Here is a 24,757-nt window from a genome sequence, read left to right on the forward strand (position 1 = left end):
CGGTAGTTATTTCCTGGGCCTTGGTCGACTGGCTTCATGTGGCCGATCTGCCACGCATAATCGTGGATGCTACGGTACACAAAACTGCTGGCCGTATAGAAGCTCGCACAATTGTTTGTTGCCTGCTTGCTGCAGTCGCAAAAGCGCCTGCGTTGAAGCTGCTCTCATTGAAGGCAGCGATATGAAATGGTCCCCGCTCTATATCTCCTTTGTAAAAACGGCCCCTCACCTTTGTAAATAGGATAGGAAGCCCTGCGCCGTCCCCGGGCGCAAGGACGTACCGGTTGATGAGAGTGGAAAGAATAAATAGAGGAGCGCCTCTGTTCTCTTCCGCAGGTAGAACCGATGCAGGGGAATGTTCGAGTAGCTCGGTCAATGATTCTGCGTCATAATGTCGCTGCATGGGCCATGTAGTGCCGACGATGATGCGTCTAGTATTTACAGCCGACCACCCCATACACCGAAGCTTGCGCAGCCATCGGCTAGTCCAACCCCGCATGATCTGCCCGACATTCAACCGCTCGATCACCAAATATACCTGGCTCGCGGATCCACCATCGCGCTGGAAACCACCCGGGCACGGTTGCAGTGTGCCAAAGCCAACCGGCGACTCTCGTTGCCGGAGACCATTGTCGAAAAGAAGCGACAGTGGCAATGTCAGGATCACGAGAATCGCTTCTTTGAAACCTGCCTGGAAATCCTGGAGGACTTGTCCGCGGTCGCCGTCGATGTATCTCAAGACCTGATTTTGCAATACGAGTTCGAGCCTGAGACCAGCCCGGAGGGCAACGCGCGCGTTCGACGAGCAAACCAGCGGCTTCGCAGCGCCCTGCAGCAAGCGCTCGAGCGGGAAGCACGTGCGGAGTTTGAATGGAAAAGACAATGGAATGTTCCTCGGATCGGAGGCCCTTCCGTGAGGTGGGTATAGGGGCGGGCAACACTTCATTAGGTGCTATTTGATCATGTATGAAAGGGGTTACCAAGTATACAGTAGCAGGCCCGGCGTTTCCATATGTGGCGCCGTCTCATCTTGATCTATGGACAGACTATAAACACTCAGTATTTGCACATCCGGACTACCTGTCGCTAACCTGGATCTGAATTATTGTGTAGTAACACCGGATTGTCTTGCTATTAATACTAGTTTCGTCTCTGTTAGTATACAACTGAAGGCCTCAGAAGATACTAAATGTTGTACATAAATACTCCCCTCCTGACAGCTATCCTCCTGCCTACAGGATGCCGCCAGCGACATCCCTCTTATACGACCGTATTGTTCGAATATCGCAGACCGACTGGTATGGGATATGCGCCGTAATCATCTTGGGAAGTTGGCTTGGCTGGCGCCTTGCCTACCGGTCTTGCCGTTGCATTTTCCGACGGCCTGTCATGCACCTGCACCGACTTTTAGGCTCCCCTCTGCCGAGGCCATTTTATCAACTTGACATGGCCACAATCCAAGAGGGGCTGATTGTCGCTTTCCTGCTCACGGTAAATATCCTGCCATTGGTTGTACGGTCTCGATCTTGGATGGTTGTCCACCGACGGGCTGCCAACATCGCCGTCATGAACCTTGTTCCACTATGGACGGGGTTGACCTTCGGACTCCCCGCCCATCTTCTTGGTGTCAAGTGGTCGACCGTATCATGGATGCATCGATGGATCGGCCGTGCAGTCATAATCCACTCCATCCTCCATGGAGCTATCGCGATCCGGAGTGATGACAAACCAGTGCAGGCAATCCGACGGCATTACGTTCCATTCATGGTGAGTGGTAAGCCCCCATCCACTTTAGATATCCCATGACCCAATTTCCAAACAGACATCACTCCGTCTAATCTAAATCAGGCCGCATGTGCCATAGTATTGATCTTTCCGGTGACGCTGCATGCGATCACTCGTCGCCATCCGCAGCTGGCGATGAAGTGCCACTACCTTTTGGGGTCGACCGCACTGGCCTCACTGTCGTTCCATGTCTGGATGTACCGATCAAAATGCCTCTGGTACCTGGTGGCTGCGGTGGCAACATGGATTGCGCTGACTGCGACCGCCCTGGTAAGGTCCCTAATCAGACGCTGGAGACGCTCGTGGCCTTCCGTGGTTATTTCTCCCTGTCATGAGCTCCTGCATATAGATATCACCGTTCCATCTCGATGGAAGGTTGAGGCTGGTCAATACGTATACATCTGGCTCCCGCATGCAGGTCTGCGGGCCGCAAGTCAACTGTTCCTTTTTTTATATCTCATCCTGTGATGATACGCCTGGCCCCGGAGACTCCGGGGCACTGGCCCCTCAATTAGTACACTTGTCGGATCAGCGTGAGACATCGGCACGGGATGATGCATCCGCGCGCCCTACCGATCAGGAAACCACGTTGAGTGGGGCGGAGACCTTAGTTCATGATAACACATCGGTATACGGCGCCCAAAAAAGGAAAGGACGGAGGCATGCCGAGCCATTGGAAGACCATGATGCTGCAGCGTGCACTGCCAGTAAAGGTGAAACATTGGGTGAGGCGAGTGCCTTGAACGATGCCACGAGCCGACGTACCCTGCACGTGCTCGCCCGCCCGCAGTCTTCGACACTCAATGCTGCCCTTTATCAGGCTAAAACTCTCCACAGTGTTCGACAGAATGCACTCATTTTGGGTCCGTACGGGAGATCGCCCGATCTCACCCGCTTCGGGATTGTGCTACTTGTCGTAGAGGATATCGGCATCGCGCGCGTATTTTCTCTCATCCAGGAGCTTGTCCTAGCGAGTGAGCAACACTGTGCCATGGTACGGAAGCTCATCGTTGTCTAGCAAATTGAGGACTTAGGTACTTGGCTTTCGCAACAACCGCGAGCGCGTTGTCTCTCTCTGAACATAGGGGATTGTGCTAACGGTGTCCAGATAATCGTCGTTGGGTGAACATGCAGCATTTGCTTGACCTTGATCGTTAAGAATTCAAAGTAACCCAACCGCGGCGCAGGCTACTCTACACATGTTGACAATGACAGATCCTTCAATTCTTCCTTTACTACCGACAAAATCGCAAAAATGAATCCTCTCGCAGCCCTGGTTCGAGGGTGCGATTCAATCGGGGGTCTGTTGACGCGGAAAAGACTATAAGCGAACACCTTTCTCTGCATCGAAGAAGTATGCTGGTAGGCGGTATGGCCATCGAGTCCGGGGAATGTGGATTGCTTCCGTTCAAGCCATACTAACGAATTGCTCATCTGCAGTGTGTGCTCAACAGACTATCCGCGACCAGGTGAGGGCGATCGTTCAGCCAAAGATGACCGATGAGCTCAGGCTTATGGACATCGATGTTGAACCATATCACAGGTGGTTGGACGCGGACCCCGCGCGGGATACTGCGGGAGCATCGAACCACCTCAGATGGGTCAACTCTAGAATAGCTGAAGGTCGAGACTAAACTGGCTTAACCTGACGGCGTCTTCATGTCAGGGCTTACCAGTTATAATATCTGAGGTTAATTCACGAGTGGGTACCTACGACCTCGCTAGAGTTTCTTTTTTTTCTTTTTTTTTATTTTCATTTGGCTTTTCAAACCTTCACTCTCTGTGTGCGCCTGAATCGCTCCGGACCAATATACACCAACACATACATGCAGGGCGCTAGAATTGAACCAACGGCGCATGAGAAAAATGATATGCAGGAGGCATTAACATAAAGTGCAGCATCCAGCTATTGGAAGCTCTATAACACTTAACAAAAGCACATTGGAACTTGATTTATACGAGGTAGACTGGGTCCATCAGGATGTGTTTGAAGGAGAAACAATGTTGGTATGGTATAGATATGATGTCTCGTTATGGACTAAGTGAGAATCCTTAAGCAGCGTAGGTGCTCCGTAATGTTTATGAGGGCTCCTGGGCAGCGAAGCATGCAGATTTCATAGCTCAGCTCTTCAGGTAGTAACTACGTGGCAGAAGGTATAAATATTGAATGGCCCTCTTCGATTTGGCGGCCCCGGAGTTGGTGACCTCCATGGCACGGTTGCAGATGGTAAGGGACAGTCGTATGCACGTTTGTTCCTGTGCAACTGCGTTTTGTATTGTCCGAAGGTGATGACCCGCAAGAACAGGGCTGTGTATATCTTCCTCTAGAACATTTTTAGCATCCTCAGTAATACCCTGATAACACTGAACTATGGTGCTGTTGACAGTAGATCTTTGACTAAGTAATATTATGGTCAATGAACCTGCGCCCTTGAACACGTTGATGAACGATGCTCAATCTTCTCTTCGTGCTTCGGAAATAATTAATTATTTCCGATTGGCTCCAAACTGTTCTCATCTTTTGCTTTATAGTAAGTAATATTGACCCGTCTCATATCAATGTATTCTGCTACTGTTGCCTGACGACATTCCCTTGGCGTTATCTGCACATGAGTGGCGGAATCGGTTTCACTTTCGCGCTAGACTATTATGGTTAGTCTTCCGGCCCCGACCCTGTCTTCTAGGGATTTGACGTCTGATCCGCGATCGAGCCTGACAAGACGACGATGCCGCTCTATGTCCTTTTCGAGGAGCCGAATTTTGGTCCGTAGAGATTCCTTCGTTCTAGGCTTGCGCTCGATCAGATACCTCTTAGCCCTGTCCGACCATGTCAGATGTTCGTGCCTAGCCACTCATGGTAGATAGTCATTTTCTTCTTCTGGGGTCCAGACCCGGTATTGTCTTCTGGCCATGAGACGCACGAGTGAAGATACCAAATGTGGTTTTGTTTGGGGTACAGAGCTTGTAGAAACTGGCGACAGAGTGCAAAAAGGTCCTGGTAGTCTAAATACTACGACAACATAGAGGAGGGATCAGGACATTTAAATGTGGGAAATCCGTTGTCTGTGAAGTATTTTCTGGCGGAAGTCGCCTAGCCACTCCAACAATCCCAGTCTTTAGACCACATGGGTGGACGCGGCTTACCCGGACATTAATTAATTCCGACGACTCATTTTGACTTACACTTGCTAGCTGGGCATCCGTCCGGTCATCTTTGACCTCTTCGAGGACAATAACTATGTATTAAGCACTGGACGCCTGACTAACTTTCGTCTCGCCTGCGATCCGGGTACGTCACGAAAGTGTACATGCCAATGAGATAATCTATCGGGCGCCAAAAACCGCGTCCGCTGGTCAAGGACGACGGCGGTCAAAAATTGAACGCGAGCGACGGGTATTTCTGACGACCTTACCAGTCCCACTTCAACTTGCCCAGATAGTTGCCAAGGTCATGGTGGTGGTTAATGGCGTCGGGCAAGTTTTGCCTAGTGATCTTGAAACGTCTTGCCCTCTTTAATTTCTGGATCTGAGCTATCTCTGTCATCACAATTAATGGTGCTTGTAGAAAAACAAATATATTCCCGACCTTGAAAAGGGCTGACCCGCCTGAATTATTAACTAGGAAGATGCCCGGTATCTTCTTCCGTCCTCGGCATCCAACATCCATTTCGTCGACGACCAGGATTCGGCCTTCCCCGTATGCTAGGGGCTATGAGCCTTATCACAGGTATTCAAGTCACGATAATACTGTCAAATTGTTTAAAAAATGGCGGCATTGGCGATTACTCCAGGTGGGCCATCGAATTTAGAGGGGACGATTCCCAGTCGCACTGATAAGTACTCGCCACGAGTGGCGGAAATTATTACAACATACTCAATTCTGCGGCGTCTCATTATAGCTGCTCCCGTCTAAGAAAGAGATGTGTTGTAGAGATGGATCGAGATTTCGTAACTCTCGGGCTGAGCTTATTGGGTAAGGGTAAGATACCGGTGGGTTTCGGATGACTAGAGCTGTATGGCCGAATACCCGGGCGAAGCAACGATGTACTGAAATAATCGTAGTAGGAAGGAATCGCTGTATTCTAGATTATTGAACCAAACCAGATCAACCTATGGACACAGAGACAGCCCAGTTTCGGATTGCCAGCTGAATGAGTATCCCGGTGTTCAAAGATTTGACCTTCTTCAGAACGGCCCCTTCGTGATTTGAGCCTGGCTGCTCCGTTATTGCTGCTTGGAGGGCTCCAGCTACCTACCTGTGTCATGAAGTGAGTTACAGATGTTAAGCACTACCTAAGCTACTGACCTGATTAAAGTGTTCCGAGCCGATTACCATGGACTCGCAAAAAATAGGAAGAACAGCCCTCGGGGTAATCAAGGGGTGCTGGTCCAGAGCTTTCAGAGCCCATGTCAAGACGGCTCAGGGCATCACTGCACGCCTTGAGAGGCCTGAATAACAAAATCTGTCAGCACCATGCTCAAGTGGCCGAAAGGAGACTAGGGACCATTATCGCTGCATGATGCACGGGCAAGCCACCACAGTTCTAGTTCAGCTGATATTACGGAGAGCGAGATCTGCGTTCAAGTAAGGATGGAAGGTATTCGTACCAATTGGTCCTTCAGATATACTATAAGCTATTTGGTTGCCTATGGGATGTAGATCTTTCATTAACGGTGGGACGGTCGGTCAAACCGAACCCGTCCACATATTGTCCTGGGCCAAACTTCCGAGACCACCGAAACGGCTGTAAGGATGATATACGTTAGTGAAAATAAAATGATGTTTCTACGAATGAAAAAATGAACAAAATAATCAACGGAGCGATAATGCCCGGATTCCACGGCATAGAGGAGCCCGGGTTTCGGGGAAACGAGACTTCCTAATATTGTGCGGTCGCTCATGCTCTCGATGGCGTTCAATGACTAGTGACTCTCTGTACTCGCCTTTTTTCTTTCTTCCTGAAGGTGGTGTAACGAGCTCGGTATATCTTGTATCTCTACGAAAGGTGAATACGGTGATTTGGAAACCTAATACAGTGGATGTGTAAATAATCGGTTAATTGACCGGGTACGCTAGATAGTTCACTACAGTATTTTGATTTGACCATTATCAATATGTTATCTAGCCTTGAGTCAATATGATAAAGCTGCTGGGAAACTGTCGCGGACACGCTTTTCTATATGGTCTTATTGAACAGTGGACTACCATGGCAAACTAGGATATCCTCTGAACATGCAACCTAGCTTTTGCGTTTGCTCATAAAAGCCCAAATTGAGCTCCTACGGTTAGTCTCCGCTCTATTAGCCTCTTAGGATCCACTGCATGTCTCCCCAGATGTCGAGCGTGGCTCCTAGGAGCCTCAATCATGGTCCTGGGAACCAAAGAAGATTTAAGATCTAGCTGGGGAGCTCTCCGGTACCATAGCAAGTCTGTCGGGCCTTAGATAGCACTTGAAGTGCGCTGGTAAAACGTCACAGATCTTTTCTACTATCAACATCAGTGAAGATGGGGCTATGAATTCGACGTCAACACTGAGGACGCCGGTCAACCAGCACATATTTTTACAGGGCATGGTGGGACAGAAAACTATTCCAGCATACTGCAGGTGGTACTCAGGATGACGGTGGTGCAGCAGGATCGAAATGCCCGAGTATCGATTACATTTGCCGGTGTGAAGTGGAACCTTATTTGATAGCCGGGTATTTCTCTCTTGAAACCCCATATCTCGAGCACGGGTGACGCTTGCTGTGCTTAAGAGGTCCAGAGAGACACTCTACTAGCATAGATTTGTCATCGAGAGACAAAAACAAAGTGCTGTACTGTACTCATGGACAAGGGAGACACGTAGAAAGTGAACACTGTGGGCTGAAATCCCTTCTTCCCCATGAGAGGTGAACTTCAAACCCCTATACCAAGCGCTAAAATAAAAGAACTACCTAGACCCATGATAACATATAATATAATCTATTTGCATCATTGTGGTGGCTGTCCCACTCTCCCCTGGCTGTGTAGTCCGACCAATACGATACCCTCCACCGCTTGGAGGCGGAGCACTGGACACCTTAAAAAGGCCACTCATGCCCTGGTTGAGCCCCAAAACTGTACCGAATGATTTCTCCTCCAACCCGAAGTTTGCAATGGATTCTCTGCCCTCCGAGATATTGCTCGATATATTCGGGAGACTTGACACGAAGTCACTCTTGAAGTTATGCTTGGTTTCAACCAATATGCAAATTCTAAGCCGCCTACTGCTTTTCAGAACATTTCGTGATGGATACTCGTCACCAGAAAAGTGCTTGGAGCGACTGAGGAGCTTTTACCAGCAGGTTTAAAAGGAACCTTCCCTTGCTCTTCAAATAATATCGATGCGGGCCAGTAACATTCGAGAAGTAGATATGGACGAAGTTGAAGATATATTCAAGTTTCTCCTCGAGCGAAGCCAAAATCTCCAACATCTCGCGGTACCTGGCGGCCAACGGGTCGCGGGGCTTCTCAACGATCTCCTAAAGGACAAGAGCCATTTCTGTCGACTTCAGTCTCTTGAGTCCCCGGGCCCCAGTTGGGAGATTCCTGATGTGTCGACTCGCTATACTAGTCTAGAGTGTCGCAGCTCTATCTTTGGGTTGAAGGGGTTATTATCCCTTTCGCTTGGGGGCTGTGTGGGTGGAGACAACTATGCCGGTGTTTTGTCTGAACTACAAGCGAGTGGGGGCCTTTCACTCCGTCACATCCATATCCGCGACAGCAACTTGGGATACACTATTCTTGCACGTTTAATCCAAAGCTGCAGACGCCTTGAATCATTCGATTACGATAGACCAACGGGATATAGTTCGGAAGATTCAGATCCTGCGACGATCATCCAGGCACTTTCGTCACATGAGAATAGCCTCCAAAGTCTTACGTTTAATTTCCGCTCGAGAGGCATTGGCGAAGACTTCGACCGAGTTCCAAAGATTGGGTCTTTGGAGAAATTCTTGCGTCTCAAGTCGTTATGTGTCAGTCAGGACTGCCTTCCCCGGGAACCATTGTTACCTTCGTCACTTCAAGAGCTTGGTATCAAGGCTCCTCTCTACCATCCGCTAGAGCCAATTCTGTTTCACAACCTTGCAGTTTCAAGTCATTCAACCTTGAGTTCACTTTCAACACTCTTTGTTGACCGTGATTGCTCTGTCTGGGAGAGTCGGCCAGACGAGATTTTCGACGGATTTCACAGGAGAATTCGTATATTTACTTAAAGCTCAATGAGATTCTTTTCCCTAGGCAGTTTATTTAGAGTGAGCTGGACCATTCTACGGAAAAGAGACCACAGGCGTACGTAAATATTAGATACTGGTCTCATTACTGTACTTATAAGGTATGGTTCATTCAAGTCCGCACTGAGAATTGCTGGGAATCTATCTCTACTGTACCTATACCTTGAATAAACTGGGCGGCGTATGAGGACACTATTGTCCTGTACCGTACTGTACAGATACTCTATACATTCCCGTGCTTCAGTCTATCTCCGGCTGTGGGTAAAAGAACTAAAGATCCACAACGGACCAGCTCGTATTTACCGTCCATCTGGCAGGCGAGAAGAGAAGGGAGGATGCCTTCTCGCCGCTGGTGAACGGGGCTTGGAAGTGGATTCGGCGCTTATAGTTTTGTCTGACCTAGAAAGAAATAGAACGAACTTGGTGACATCCAACGAGCCCCTAAATTCCGAAACTGTGTTAAGGTGTCATCAATGGACTAGTACTGTGGTATCATTAGCCACGGAACTAAGCAGTGAAGCAGCGCGCCGTGGGCACCTCTCTTCCATGGGGAGCTTTCTTACCTCAGCGACGATCTCTGCATCTTGCGAGTTGAAGGAAATCACGCCATTAACTGCTGCATGGTCCGCCAAAGCGTTGTTGATCCATAGATCCACTATATCGGCATTCCAGACTTCTTTTGAAAGCCGGAGGGAAGGGTTCTTGGATGTGATTTTGCGGACCTTGGTTTTAATAGCCGCAGGAGAGCGTTCATATCCTCGACGTGAGAGGAATCTTAACAGAGTTGTGTAGTGAATGTATCTGGATGAAAAGTAAAGGGCAAGGGCAAGTTCACACTGCGATCATGGTTGAGAAGGCATTGTGCTAATGATATATCTCTTGCACACGTTCGACCAGAGGTCGTACCGAGAGGAATATAAAATTTACTGTATGCCAGTGGCGCACGTCCGAATGCTTTAAAGGCTGCCACGGTGCACTAGTCAATTGTTGTCTATTCAGACTATCTAGGGGAATAGGGGATGTTTAAACAAACCTATAGCCGGCCAACTCAGTAGCAGAGTAATGGACGTACGATCAAAAGACCTTCCTGCGAATAATATTGATATTAGGCAAAACTTCATGTATAGACACTTGAAAAAAATGGAAAAGACTTAAATATAGGATAACGACCTAGGTATCGAACCCCAAACTTCTGTAGGTCAGTAGACATTAATCTGGTGATCCCTGATTTTCATGATCCACTGTGTCTGAGCAATTAGTTTCCGTGTACAGTGCATATTAACGCAAATCATGGATCAGATAACACCCCAAGCACAATAGGTGATTGCTTATTCACCATCGCGGAGGCTGCGAGCCAGGTTTCGTCTTACGGCTTGAGAAACTACAACGAGTCGATAGTGCTTGATTCCCCATCTTGGTCAATTGGAAAAGACAGAAGGTTTGGTGAGCTACCAAGCGCCTAGTAACTATGACCATATCGTAACAAAACAAGTATCCATGTTATATCATGCCCCGACCCTATTCAGAGTGAAGGGATGATACCGGAGTAAAAACCGCCAAGTACCGTGGTCGGAAATCGCCACCCTCAATAAGCATCCATCAACATAATGAGGTCTAGGCTACACGGTGGGCAAACGACCTGGGGATGCATGTTCCAAGCGAAACCCTAATCCGGCACTCGCATAGCTCGAGTCTTCCTTGATGCAACCAGACCAGTTAACGACTAGTCCTGCCATTATCTAATAGACGTGTTCTAATACTTCCCTAGGTGAGGGGGCTCACTGCAAAGGGAGACGGAATCTGTCTCTCGAGGGCTGGGTAAACGGGCCTTGGGTCCATGGACAGAAATACCGTCAAATGAGCATGAAGACGGCGACTTCCCTGCTGTTCTGTTTCTCTTTGCTCCTTTTTACCAGTTATATCATACACCGTCAACCTCTTGCTTCAACGTCAGTGCGTTGCGCAGGGCTGCACCGAGATGCCCGAGAAGAACCAACGAACACACGGGGAAAAGGCATGACCCTCTGGGTGAAGGGGCGTGCTGCAACAATATTGGAAAGAGAACATATGGGGACAGAAAAGGACATACCATTAAAAATGCACGGCGCATATTCAGCTAACTCGAACACGGGCAACATCAGTGTTCATCTTGGAGAGCTCGGCTGTTAAACTTATCATGGTCCTATCTTGCTCTAAATGTGATATTACTGTAAACTATGGAAATGGCGTCCTTCCTCCCATATTGCGAAAACGTGGGAGCTTGTTCGCATGGTTCTCTGACTTTAGCAGGCCTGGTGCTTCGAGTCTACAGTGCTAAAATGCCCAGTTTTGCTGCATTCCAATCTATACGCCAACTCAGATCCGTACAATTTGCCTTGTTTCTAGGTTTTTAGCATATGCCCTGACTGTAGCATGCATCTATCGCAATTTTCGCCGGATTGAGGCACTTGCCCACGCAGGTGAAAAGGTCAAGGCATATATAGGCTGTACGGATGCGTGAGTTAGCCTCTTGTTCAATGAAGGGAACAAACGATGGTTATCGCTGTCATTGGATCAGTGGTGACCCAGCGTCTCTGCTCAGTGAGATTCTATTTCAAACTGCCATGTATTGTCCAGTACGAATTAAATTATCCCTCAAAAGGCTGTGTGGCGCGCAGTAGGACCATATCTTGGACCTACCTACCCTGCCACTCGAGTGTCAATACTTTCCTCACGCCTTCACCTTCTATGACTCAGTCCAGCAACAGAAAACGGGCTTTACGGCGACAGGAATGCCGAGAGGCACTAGCACGGTACATCTGTATTTCGACCTTGGTGGTCTGCTTTTCGCAAGCTAACATACCATTGTTAGATGACCGCCTTGGACTCAAAATCGCTCCTAACGAAGTTCGCTTGCAACCGTCCCCGGACGAGGGATACGCTTGGTCTGGGGCCGATTCGGAAGCGAACTTATTAAAATGCAGCCTAAGTAATGGGACGGTTAGTCTCTATGAGGCAATATGTACCGAGCTAGGTCGATCAATCGAAGCCGTGCACCTAGAAAGTTTAGATATGAGTCAAACCCCACACCCGGTAGTCTGCTCGGACGAGGATGTAAGTTATTCTTGCCTCAGACTGTCTTTTCTCTTTGGGGCTTGAGAAGACAAACTGAGCCGGAACGGATGCCTTAGAGTTCTGGAGACGAGTGTGATTCTTTTACGGCAATTATCTAGCGGCTAAAACAAGAGAACTAGCAACTACGGGGTGAATTCGAGCAGAGCAGGAACCAATTAAATCTTAGTATGTGTGCAGTGCAGGAATGGAAGCGTAAGAACTGGCGCTCACATCGAGAAGCTCTGCAATGGAAACGGTCAGCAGAAAAGCTCGAGCTCGAACTAAAACACGTGCGGAGTGTGGTTGCCGAGGCGATGCACATTCTGGAAAAGCACGAACATCGCTAAATCTGAGGCTGAATGAAAAAGATAATAGGATCCATTCCATCGCATCTCACGTCACGGTCATGAAAATGAATATCCAAAAGAGTTTTCATGCTTGAAACCGTTCCAGGATAGACGGTATGTTTTAGTCCTGTTTCAGATTATTCTCTCTTTTAGGCTTAGAACTGACGACGAATACATATAAAGAGAATGCTCCAGTGATGTTCTCTGTGGTTATACAGAACTGCTTCGACGCTGACAGCCTCTAACTAATTCTCATGAAAACGATCAGATCGCAGGTAGAACCTGACAGTTATGCAATACCATGACCCTGCAGCCAAATTCACTTCAAGCACTTGATTCTAGCGTCTTACCTGAATATGCTGACGCACCGTCCGATTCCTCAGCCTCGACACCAGAGTGCCCGTGCTGTGCGCCATTCCCATTGCCAGGCCTAGACGCTCTCGGCGAAGCTATCCCAGAATACAGACTCGACACGCTGGAAGGCCAGTTCCAGGATTCTGTGAGCTTTCAACCGACTACTGAATTCAGTATTTGTCGCAATTGTCCCTCACGGCCAACAGGTCAATGGCCACTGGTTGCTAGTCAACTTACTCTGTCATCGGGTATTCGATAAATGTAGAGATCGATCCGCAATTTCAGCGTGTTCTACTATGGGAAGTTTGGCCCTGGTGACCTCCTGATGGCTGTCTCGCGAAAGATTACCCGGGATGGACCGACCTGGCTCGAGGCCACGGTCACCCGAGGCGGCATGCTGGTGGCCACCGCAACGCTTTATACCATGAGATTCACTCAGACACTATAGACGACGAGCAGGTTCAAGAAGCCAACCAATACTGAGCTATTAAGTATCTGATAGGGTTTGCAATTTACCTGTTACAAAGAAGAAAAATAGTGGATTTTACCTTCGGATAGCTAGCTTCTATGCAGGCTCAACAAATGCGCATGGAATGGATAGATAGTGAACGCCAAACCGCTTCAATCTCAACTAATTAATGCCGTTTACATATAACACAACGAAAATTCCCTCTATCCTTTAGTGCGTAGAATCCCTTTTATATAACTATTAATAAAGAACCATACTCATTATCATGTCGTGTGAGTGAAACTTAATTTGGCATAACATCAAAAGTCTTTGTACTTCCCCAGGAGCTACAAGTATTAGATAGATGGCACTTTACAATAATTAAATCAACTAATCATCTGCGCAACACCAGGCACATTAGACACATTAGGCTTCAAAAAGAGCAATATAAATATAGGCGGGTTCTAGCTTTTTGGACAAAGGCCGCTCTTATGCCATGCGAGGCGAGCGATTTATGCTTACTGGGCATAATACCAAACGAACAACCGCTTTGTCTCTGCCCATGGGCCCAGAGGGACCATATTATACGGGAATCTTCCATCGTACGTTATGGCGTATCTATCAGCTCCGGCCTTCAATAACTCGGCAACTGCCTTCCAAGATCCTCTTTTAATTAGTCTGTGCAACGCTGTGTAACCCGAATAGTCTCGAAAATTGACGTCTGCCCCGTTTGCAATAAGCAAGAAATAGAGCTCTTGCCCCTGATATCCAAAACAGTTCTGCCCAATATGATGCAGAGGTGGCCGCCCTTGGCTGTCTCTCAGATTTACCAGAGCCCCATACTCAAGTAGCATAGTGGTTAATCCGACATATCCCCTTTGCACAGTAACAGAAACAGGCGTCAATCCTTCCAAATTCTTAAAATTGACATAGGCTCCCAGAGATAGAAGGACCTAGACGCATTTTTCTCCGTTTTGCCGCTCGATACCTATTTGTCCTCTGCTTCAGATAGCACTGAAAATCAGTGTTTCCTTCATCGTCCCTTTAACGCCATTCATATCGACCCCTTCGTTGACGAGCCAGCTCAACATATTCAGACTACAGCTTAATAACGACGCGACTAGATAAAGTGCTGTTTTACTCTCGACGTCTCTTGCCATCAGGTTGGAACCGCTCTCGAGGAGTGCCTGCCTTTGTTTGATGGCTCTCTTTGAGATTGCAAATAATAGAGGGGACTTCTGCTCAGAGTTCACAGCATTGACGTGGACTCTGTGGTTGATGAGGGCCCGGGTAATGGCTGTGTTATCCTTCCTGCGGCTTCGCGGCTTTGTTGCAGCATAGAAAAGAGCAGTCGGTCTTTTTCTATCCCGGTGCGTTTCTCTGAAATTCGGATCGGCACCATAACGTAGCAATACGTGCACCGCGCGTACGCACGAATTGGCAGTTGCTACCTGGAGTGGTGTCATTCCGATGTCATTCTGAGAATCCACTGGCACACCAGCCTTTATCAACATCCCAATCATCGCCGGAGCTGTGTTATTCGAAGCAGCGACATGTAAGAGCGTGTTTCTACATGCGGCGACTGACCGCCCTACCTTGAAAATTGTCCTTTATCTCCCGCCAGGGAGCCAAATTGATTGGCTCTGTGGGCTTGGTGATGCACGATGAAAACAAGAAATCCGGCACATTGACGGCTAAATAGAAAGAAACGTGAGTTTAAGGAATAGCTATCACTTCTCTTCTCTGGACACAACTCAAATAAAAAAAAAAAAAAAAAGAAAGAAAGGATTCGCAATGATATGGTGCGTCAGATGCTTTGTCTGCCCACTGAGGATCACTCGATGAGAGCACAGCACTCTTCCAGAACTAAGCTCCAAATTTGGTGACGATGTGGATCAAACCGTCACCAAACGAACATCAACGCGCCCCAATAGCATAGTCATCGCCAAGAGCCACCACATATGGAGAGCTATTGGTTCCTGAGGTGCTATTGGCTATGTAGCCAAAGGTATAATGGCTTCCGAAGCGGCAGGCCTCAGACAGCTTCGTGGCAGCTTTGATGAGATGTCCACACATGGTCCGGATGGGATGGTCTAATTGTGGATTTTCGTCAGCCGCTATCTCCTGTCCATCTCAGACGATTTAAGCGTACTTTGTTGCAGAAGAAAATGGAAGAATGTCCCAAATGTGATGGGCGAGCGCAGCCTCCTGGTTGCACCACGCATATAGTGTCTGCAACATCGTGAAGATGGTCGATGTTTTTTGCTGTCTCGTCCAGGCGAGCTATGCCGTACTCCGGGAAGCAATGTGGCTTGGCTGCTTCATCCTACTGTCTCGTCAGTTCTGCAGTCACTGGTCCTTTTCATGGCTTACCATTGCTCGAGCGTAAAGATCTCTGCCGTGACGGTGGTTTGCGATAGGGAACCAAGTCATATTCAGTACCTATGTGCTTCCTGTCAGGAGGTTCAGGTCGTATACATCTATATTGTCCAACTTACTTGATGGCCAGTGGTAGATTCAAGTGCGACTGAGGTTCCATCGCCTCCAAGCACCTAGTTCTCCCTGTTAATGAGCGCGATGCAGTTATACATTGACCATGTCAAAGAAGTGTGTGGTTGGAGACGGTGCGTTGCGGATGTAAAATCCAAATACATCTCATGGTGTGACTTACTTCTCCCAGCCCGGCGGAAATGAGGGAACCAATGATTATGTATGTCTTCATCGCTCGTTGGTGTTCCTGATCTGTCAGGCTCCCGGACAGCGCTGGAATGCTGGTATTTAAGTCGCCAATGCTGTCCTGCTACAGTGAGATCAAAGCCTTTTCGTCTACGAGTGAAGCCTGGTAAAATGTGCACCACCAGATTATTGATGCTTGATTGTGCAGCTGTAATAGACTAGTAAACCCCCGTAATGGCCAATTGGTTGATCTGTCACACAATTCGATGGCTGTGTCGGATATCGAGGTCATCAAGTTTATTTAGCCTTTGAATCGGTGCAGCATTTTACACTACAGTGCGGTTGACTAGAGTGTTGTGAAATATGATGGCACCTATTTTCAGAGTTTATATAGAAGCGACAAGGAAGTTAGGTTGCACATACACAAACGCTCCTTAACTTAATTCAATTCGTACATACCATTCAAATTCCCACATTAACCAAACTTCGCACCAATAAGTCGCTAGTAACAGACTGCTGGGTCTTTGCCACAACGCGTGACCAGCAAAGAATCCATACCAATATCCGGAAGCGGCTTGGGGAGATGCGTGAGGGGCTGCGGACTACTAGGCCTAAACTTAAGAAGGGAACTTATGCAAAGAGTTCCAGGACAAACAGAGCAGACTGAAGGGGTGATGGTGGTGCGTTGAGGGACGCCTCTGCTTCCTTCACACTGTCGCAGCAGCAGCAGATGTGCTATCACGAGAGGAAGCTCTTTGGTGAGTATCTTACCTTTCTGCTGAACCCATCCAACTGTTGCCAGTCGGCAGTCCCGCAGTGTTGCCCGACGCGTCAATCTGTCTACAGGCCTGACCAGAAAGGTCGATGGCTGCAGGTCCTATCTCGTGGATGATACTCATATACCAAAAGGCAGTCGAGATGATCTCATTGATGCGGTCCGTCCCCATGCCTTGTTTTTGCAGCCGAAACCTGGGCCACTCGATCATCCAAGGAGATACGAGAATGAAATTGAATGAGAAGCGAGCATACTCGATTAGGGGGTGGAGGTGTAGGAAGCGCCTGGCTAACAGTAATGCCCGGAAAAAGTGATTTATTCGTTATTAGGCTCTGTTTCTCTAGCTTGTGTTCTCTCGCGTTGGGTCTACGTGATCCCAAAGTGTAATTGGGCTGTTGGCCGCACTCTATATCATACAGTATTCCGGTAGCCTTACAATCGTATGGTTTTAGATTCCATACTTCCCCCCGGCAATTGAGGCTGTTAAGCTGTTATGATCCGTAGTAGTCAGGCCGTCTCCTGGGTCTGCCAGACCGTCGTGGGCCTTGCGTCTGAGCCCCTTCCGCCGAAGTGATCTCCCCTAGGTTAGTGGGATGGTTATCAACGTTGTCGGTTCTATTCTCTGTTTCACTTATTGTGGCAGCGACGGAATAAGAAGCATCAAACAGGCGAACCGAGCGGCTGGAGATGTGTCAGCAAGGAAACATTTCCACGAGACCGTAAAAGGAGGAAGGTCCTACCATATTGGGCAGTTGAAGTTGATCTGAAATGAGCGTTTCTCGAGCCAGTCTCCCATACATCTTAAGTGCACGCTATTCTCACAGTACTCGCATTTCAGATGGGCGATGTCGTCTGCGGACTCCTGCCAGCAGATTTGGCACGTTATCCTGCTGCTGTCATCATTCGGCTCGAGTGAGCGGACGATCACTGGCGTGCGGGTGTTGTCGGCATTTGCGGTCCCAAACTTGATCCGCCCTGGGGAAGATGACAATACATCGAATTGGTCTGGCCTTTGCCTCAGCTGCTCAATATGCATGATCTGAGGCTCAGCCAAGGGAGGTTCACTCTCCATGGGCTCCATGGGAGTCAGTGGCGTCGAAGTCAGATCCCATGAGTTTGGTGAGGAGCGAATTTGCCGGACCTCCGTGCATACAGCGACGCCTGGATCGCGGGCACTATCAGACCAGTGCTTAACCAGCGGCTGTACTTTTTCGTCCTCCTTGCCTTGGTGGTATCTTTTGCATAGTAGGAGCCTGGCAATTCTCAACCCAATCGATCCTTTACACCATGAACTATGTATCGCTTCCTCGCCTGATGGCGTGTGTCCGGGGCAGATCGACTTCACCAAGCGGAACTTTGCGGAATTAGAGCTGTTCTTGGCGAAACGGGCGTCAAACCCGAAAAACCGGGCTATAGGCTTCAGGAACGCAGCCAAGCTGATGATATCCGGCAACCATGAGGATACTTTACGAGAGGCTCGAAGGGTTGCTCGTCAGTGGGAAGAAGAAGCAGCGCAGAATTCCAACCCTACCATTCATTCTGTCGCCAGCAGGCAAATCAATCTCGTCATACAATCGGACTCCACAAGGGTCAATATCCATCGGCGTTATGACTGAAAGCTGTACGCGCCATTCAACGGTCACCTAAATTTCAATGACGCTGTTACCCCACCACATCTAACTCGAAGCCCACATGCATAGCCGATTCGCCTCGATCAGCCCTTCTTACTTCTTCTATCAAACATCAGCGTTTCATCAAGGAAAGGCTGCCACATCTATATGTCGTCATCGTTTGACCACCGCCTTTGCAATGAGCCAAGTGTGCTGGGGCTTTGGATATAGGATCACTTCAAGGCCATTGCGATCGATCAAAAAGCTGCAGCATAACCCGACATTCCTAGTGCTCCTTTCCACGACGGTGATGTCCAAGCTACATTATTAGCAATCTCATGGGCGCAGTTCAACTTTGAAGAGACTTGCGGGCGTTTGGAACGAACGTACGGAGATATTCCTCCATGAGGATACCGTGCCCCCGGCCAGTTGGATAGTCTAATGAGGTGACAAACGGAGCAGAGAGCTTTTTTTTGTTATTCCGATGTATACTGTAAATAGCTCCATCTAGCAGGGGGAGCAAACTGGGCACAACAGAATCTGTTACCATTTACTTGCTATGAATTCACTCGCTCAAAGGGCAATCATGTTTCGCAACCGGTTTCACTTTTACCGGATCTATGACTTACAATACAAAGTTCTGAATTTATGTCAGACAGAGAAGCCTGTTCGAGACACAAAAGGAACCGAGCGTTCGTGGCTTTTCCCAATCCCTCTTTGGGAGAGTAAAATCATCAGGTATGGTACTTGTTTTAGTACTGAAGCACAGGTGGCAGGTTAATAGTTTTCCGAATCCCTTATGTTAGAGCCAGCAACATAGTAAATACAAGACATTTATTCCCAGAAAGCCTCGCCTCCTTCCTTCTCCTGCCCACGGCTTCTCTCCACCGCACCCTGGGAATGTTCACCGCCGCAAGAGCGTAATTCCCGGCTAAGCAGCATGCTTTAATCTTTTTGGCAGGCAGGCTAGTTGGGCGATGGAGCATGTGAGCGCCGTCGGCGTTCATGTTCCATATCCGCGTCCCTCCCCGTTCGGTATGCTAAGGGCTGTGGCTCAAGTTGCTGCTTATTCTCCGGGAGTGCCGATCGAGGTAAACCGCTCTCTTCTAGAGCGGCCTGGAGCCGTAGGGACAGCCATCGTGCACGACAGAAACACTTCGGTCGCTTCATGTTTCACAAACAAGATTTGGCAGACAGATCGATTCGGTAGTGGTATAGTGGAGTAGGAGCAGAAGTGTGTGAATGAGAACTGGAGTCAGAGTTTACCATTCACAGTCGCCCAACTATATAACTTAGGCGTAGCCGGTAGTCGTTATCATACGGAACCAAGGGCGGGATGTCCGTTAGTAGACAGTATCTTATGAAGGAAAGTGGTCAGTTTTGTGCGTCAGGCTCCTTGCTCCCATCCTGCCGGCTGGAGGCTTTAACTAGGCAACACGTCATTCTCCCGCCTAGGAATCACACGTCAGAAGTATTGCGCATTGCTGTGTTCCCCATTTTTTACCCCTTTTAGTTGACCTTGTGCGGCCCTCAAGTCTTTATCTAAACGTTTTCATTACCCCATCAAAACAACTTCAGGAATTAACCAAGCGCCTTAGTTGACCGGTCAGTGCCAACGGAATCTTAATGTTGTAGTGCAATATTAGATGAACATGGATCTGAGGCTCCTTCTACCTGCAGCGGAGATGCTCTAAATATCCTTTATAACACTGGTAGCTTCCTTCCGATGCCAGCACCCTTCTACATCCATGGAAAACTGAGCGTCGTGCGGTATGAAAGCGACGCCATTTTGCCAGGGACGTCTCCCCAAACACAAGCGTTAATCGCCTTGCAGTTGATCTTGTCCTGCTGATAACAACAGGGGGAGGATGTGGAGCCACGCAATGAAGATATGAAGAGGGGTGCTCTGCGAGAGAACAAAGAGCTCATATTCACCACACTTCCACAGCATGAGCCTACTAAGGACGAGAATATGACATCGGCGGGATGTAGTGGGTGCTCAGTCGCCCACATATCGCAGACCGACTGGTATGGAATATGCACCCCTCGCGGTTACTAATCTCATTCCGTTGTGGACAAGTTTAACCTTGTTTAACCTTCGGCCTTCCCGTATATCTTCTGAGGATTGATTGGTCGGCGGTAGCATGGATGAATCGATGAATTGGTCGGATGGTGGTCATCCACTCTGCCCTCTTTGGACGTTTTGCTATCCTGAATGATGACCAACCGGTGCCAGCCATACGACAGCATTGCTTTCCTTCTGGTGAGATATCACTCACTATCTCTGGAAATATCCAGCGTGGCATATTCCCCCATACCAATCACGTATCTAATCAAAAGTAAGTAGCATGTTTCATGAGCTTGACTTTTCCCGTGACGCTGCATGTGGTTGTTCGCCGTCACCAGCAGCTGGCGGTGAAGTGCCACTATCACTTTAGGTCAACCGGTCTGGCTTCGATGTCTGCCATGTCTGGATGCGTCGATCAAAATACCTCCGATACTTGGTGGCTGCAGCGTCACTGTTGGTCGCCCTGACTGCGGGTCCCTTGACTGTCCCTCTAATAAGGCGCGGGGGACGCCCCTGGCCTTCTATTGTCGTATTCCCGGGTCATGAGCTTCTGAGGATGGACATCACCGTTCCCTCTCGGTGGAAGGTTGAGCTGGGACAATATGTGTACCTTTCGCTCCCACATGCAGGCTTGTGCATTGCCGGCCAACTGCTGCTTTTCTACATCGCATCCTGAAAAGACGCCAGGGCCGGAGGGTTCACCAACGCAAACCCAGGGACCGTAGCACTTCACGAGCCTGGAGTGCACATTAGGAGAGGTAGAGACATTGGCTACAGTCACGAGCTCCTGTACGCTACATGTGCTAGTCCGCCCGCAGTCTTCTGCATTTGAAGTTGCGCTTTATAAAGCCAAACGACTTTACAATGTGCGAAAGACCGCGCCCGTGCTAGGGCCATACGGGAGACCGCCTGGTCTCGCTCATTTCCGGACCGTGCTTCTCATCGTAGAGGATGTCGAGATTGTACGAGGATTCTCGCTCACTCAGACACTTTTCCTAGCGAGTTAACGGCACCACGCCGTGGTACGGAAGCTCATCGTTGTCTGGAAAACGGAAGACCTTGGTACCGCGCTTTCGCAGCAATTCGTCGTTGTCTTCCATAGAACGGTGGACTGAGCTAACAATGTCTAGATAATTGCCGTTGGTGAACATGCAACATTTGCTTGACCTCGATCGCCAAGAAGTCAAGGTACCACGACAGTCGAGCAGACAGCCGTTCGTAAGCTGACCGTGATATATCCTCCAATTCTCCCTCTACCACCGCCAAACCTGCAAGAATGAGCCCTTTCATAAACCCGGTACTAGACTCCGATCCCTTGAAGGGTCTCTGGATGTGGCGCAGACTATGAGGGAGTGCCTAAATACACGTCGAGTGAGTATGTTTGTAGGCGGCATGAACACTCTTCCAAGTCTGGGGATGGCTGATGTTTCCGGCCAAGCCATACTAACAGGTCACTCGTCTACGGTGGGTATCCGACAGTCTATCCGCAACCAGGTCAAGGCGATCGTTCAGCCAGACGAGCGATGAGCTCAGGCTACTAGATATTGACGTTAAGCCGTACCATCAGTGGTTAGACACTGACACAATGGCCGACGCTGCCAGACCGTCCACGAACCACCTCAAATGCGTCGTCTCCAGAATAATTGAGAGCCCTGGTCATTCCAAAAGACCGATCTGCGGATGGCCGCTTATTTGACGATTACTTAAGCATATTGATCGATTCGATAATCTCCCTAACTGTCTTCATCCTACGGATGTTCTATTACCAACATGGCTGACATCGGTTTCTTGCGCGGTAACGGTCACCACGGGTCCATCGCATGGCCCCAGCTAGGTAGCTCCGGAATCGGGTCCAGGGTATTCCATTCTTTTGACATCTTCGTGTCTGCGCAGCCCGTCCGACGGCGAGAGCATACCCCTAACGCAGGATACGCTATCGGATCGTGGTAGTGTCGGCAATGGTAGGACCGTGAACGTGTACCACCGCAACATTGGCACCGTAGCCGGTCGAACGGCGCAGCCGACGAGGCTATATCCCTGGCGCAACTGCAAGACATAGATGGAGGCAAGCCGGTCCTAGAATCGTGGGAGGGTGGCTTATGTCTTTCGCTTCGCTGGTTGACGGTGTCGTCTCGTATTCGGATGCTAGGTGCGTCAGGCTGGATGTCAGCAGGCACTTCGATGTCTGATTCAGCAGCATATACCTCGAAGCCTGGGAAGTATGCGCCCCAAGTTGGCATACAATCCACAACCACGTACCGCTTAGCCAGTTCATAATGTTATTGCGGTGCAGATGGACGCAACCGATGGCCCCGTCCTTCCGGCTGGGAGCCATTCATATTGGATAGTCTGCGGGGGGGATCCGTAACTAGACGGCGATTAACCATGCTAGGACTTATACGGCCATCCTCGTTCGAAGAAACGCTTCGCGTGGTTGTGCAGCCTGGTGCCGTAGCCCGTTATGCCGGCGTGTGAAACCTGGCAACCGAGAATACCAGATTTCAGGGTATGTCGAGTAGTCTACGACACATTGTGCAATCCTCGGGTTGAAATTTCCCTAAGGGCCTGTTAAGCATAGGTATCCGATCGTCAGTCTCATGGTTGACCTTCTGGTGTGGCTGCGGTCAGTTCAGAGCAGGCATGAATCATTAATCCAGGAAGCGGTTACAGCGGGGAAAAAACCAATAAGTCCCAGTATATTGGGAATTATCTTGGGATTGGAAAAGCTCAGGTTAAAAGCGGTCCACCGCTGTTTGACCTCTTCCTGTCCGTCTAGTAGTCCTTGTCCCTTGCAAGCAGCATCATTGGTAGGGCCAGTGACTTTGTCCTGCGCTTTTCAGGGCACATCCCTTCAAGCTTCAGGGACAAGGCAGGCGAAGAGGCCCTGGGAAACAGAAGGCAACGTGAGACGCGCGGCCCAGCCAAACGGAAAGCCACCTTACATAATAATCATATTGCTTGGCAGGGATACGGGCAAGATAACCGATCAGGTAAGGTAGCAACAAGCAAGCTTGACGGTATGTCTCCAATCGTCCACCGGTCAACTCTCTCTATTGCACGTGCAAAGCTGCCCGTTCTCGACAGTAGCATCGTGCAGTGGTTTTTCAAGTTGCAGATAGTTTGGGTGGCTGCGTCACTGATGGGCAATTCAGTCTGATCGGCCTCGTGAAGCCAATCGCAGCCTTGGAGACACTGCTTGATACGTAATTAGATGACAATTGGCCCAGTTCTTCACCTTTCCCCTGCGACAGATTACAGATTTCATGACCTTGTCTCCCGGGTGATGAATGGATGCGCAATTTACTGGGTAGGCGAGGTTATCTGTGTAGCCATATTGCTAAGTATTCGACACCTACATCTTCGGGTATTGGGGAATAATTTAGAACCAAGGTTCAAGTCCATGAAATGGATGGCTTTGGTCTGTGAGCATGTGATCGAGGAGTAGAGTGTTGGTAGCTCCCAACACGCTGGCGTTCCATGAAGATGGTCATTGTATATATAAATATATACCTTGCTTCCATCTACAGGAGAGGGGGCTTGAACACGCCAACCCCTAAGGCAATTAAAATGATATAAGGTAATGAGACGAGCAGAACTTTCTAAATGGGCACATTTAATCTATCCGCCCCAAATGGAATTCAGATTCGTAATTTCGTTCTGGACGTGTTCGGATTCTGGGATGAACATAAAGTTGTACCCCCTGGCCTCCCAGGCCAAAAGCACGGGCTTGCGCTCGTGGCTGAAGAAACAACCCTGGGGAACTCATGCAAAGCTGGCGACCGCTCAATTCGACACGCTCGCCGAAGACCTCGACGCTGAAACCGAGAGGGTTGTTGATGAGTTGCACGCACAGGCAAAGGAGAATTTGTGAACCTGGGTTGCTTGAACACCGTTAATATGCGCCACCTCGAGAACGAAGTTAACCTGAAGTAGAGATATGAATAGTCAGACGAGATTAAGACCTGTTAGTCGCTTCAATGCAAGTCTCCCCAATAAATCGAACTGCACTTGGAGAGGGAAATGGCGAAGCGAGCCGCTTGGGTGTTGAGATATCTAAGTCTTGAAAAGTGCCACTTATATGGAATACAGGTGGCGGCTCGCCCGGGGTGGCGGTTCACCCTGGGATTTACGTTACCTAATCTTTCTCTTCAAGAACAATTAAAGGGGAGTACTTTTCAGGCTGAACTACGCGTCAAAAGTCATATTTGATTCAAAATGAGAATAATCCCTTAGTATACTAGGTTCTATCGCTAGATCAACGTGGAGCGGCTCCCCGGCCTACGCACTTCCGAGAAATGGCCACTATTCTGCTTGCTAAACATGGTGAACCTATTCCTACTACTG

General features: G+C 48.9%; 2 protein-coding genes across 2 annotated transcripts; both read left to right on the forward strand.

Moving 5' to 3' along the window:
- Nucleotides 1-391: 391 nt before the first annotated feature.
- Nucleotides 392-928, forward strand: LDX57_007846 (uncharacterized protein; the record flags this gene model as incomplete). The annotated part of the gene is made up of 1 exon (XM_046089563.1): nt 392-928. The coding sequence occupies one exon, from the start codon at nt 392-394 to the stop codon at nt 926-928; it is 537 nt and encodes a 178-aa protein (XP_045945534.1).
- A 23,164-nt stretch (nt 929-24,092) lies between these two features.
- On the forward strand, nt 24,093-24,284 carry LDX57_007847 (uncharacterized protein; the record flags this gene model as incomplete). The annotated part of the gene is made up of 1 exon (XM_046089564.1): nt 24,093-24,284. The coding sequence occupies one exon, from the start codon at nt 24,093-24,095 to the stop codon at nt 24,282-24,284; it is 192 nt and encodes a 63-aa protein (XP_045945535.1).
- Nucleotides 24,285-24,757: the final 473 nt, after the last annotated feature.

Source organism: Aspergillus melleus (assembly GCF_016097325.1).
Source record: "Aspergillus melleus strain CBS 546.65 chromosome Unknown contig4, whole genome shotgun sequence".
In the NCBI taxonomy this organism is placed as follows: Eukaryota; Fungi; Ascomycota; class Eurotiomycetes; order Eurotiales; family Aspergillaceae; genus Aspergillus; species Aspergillus melleus.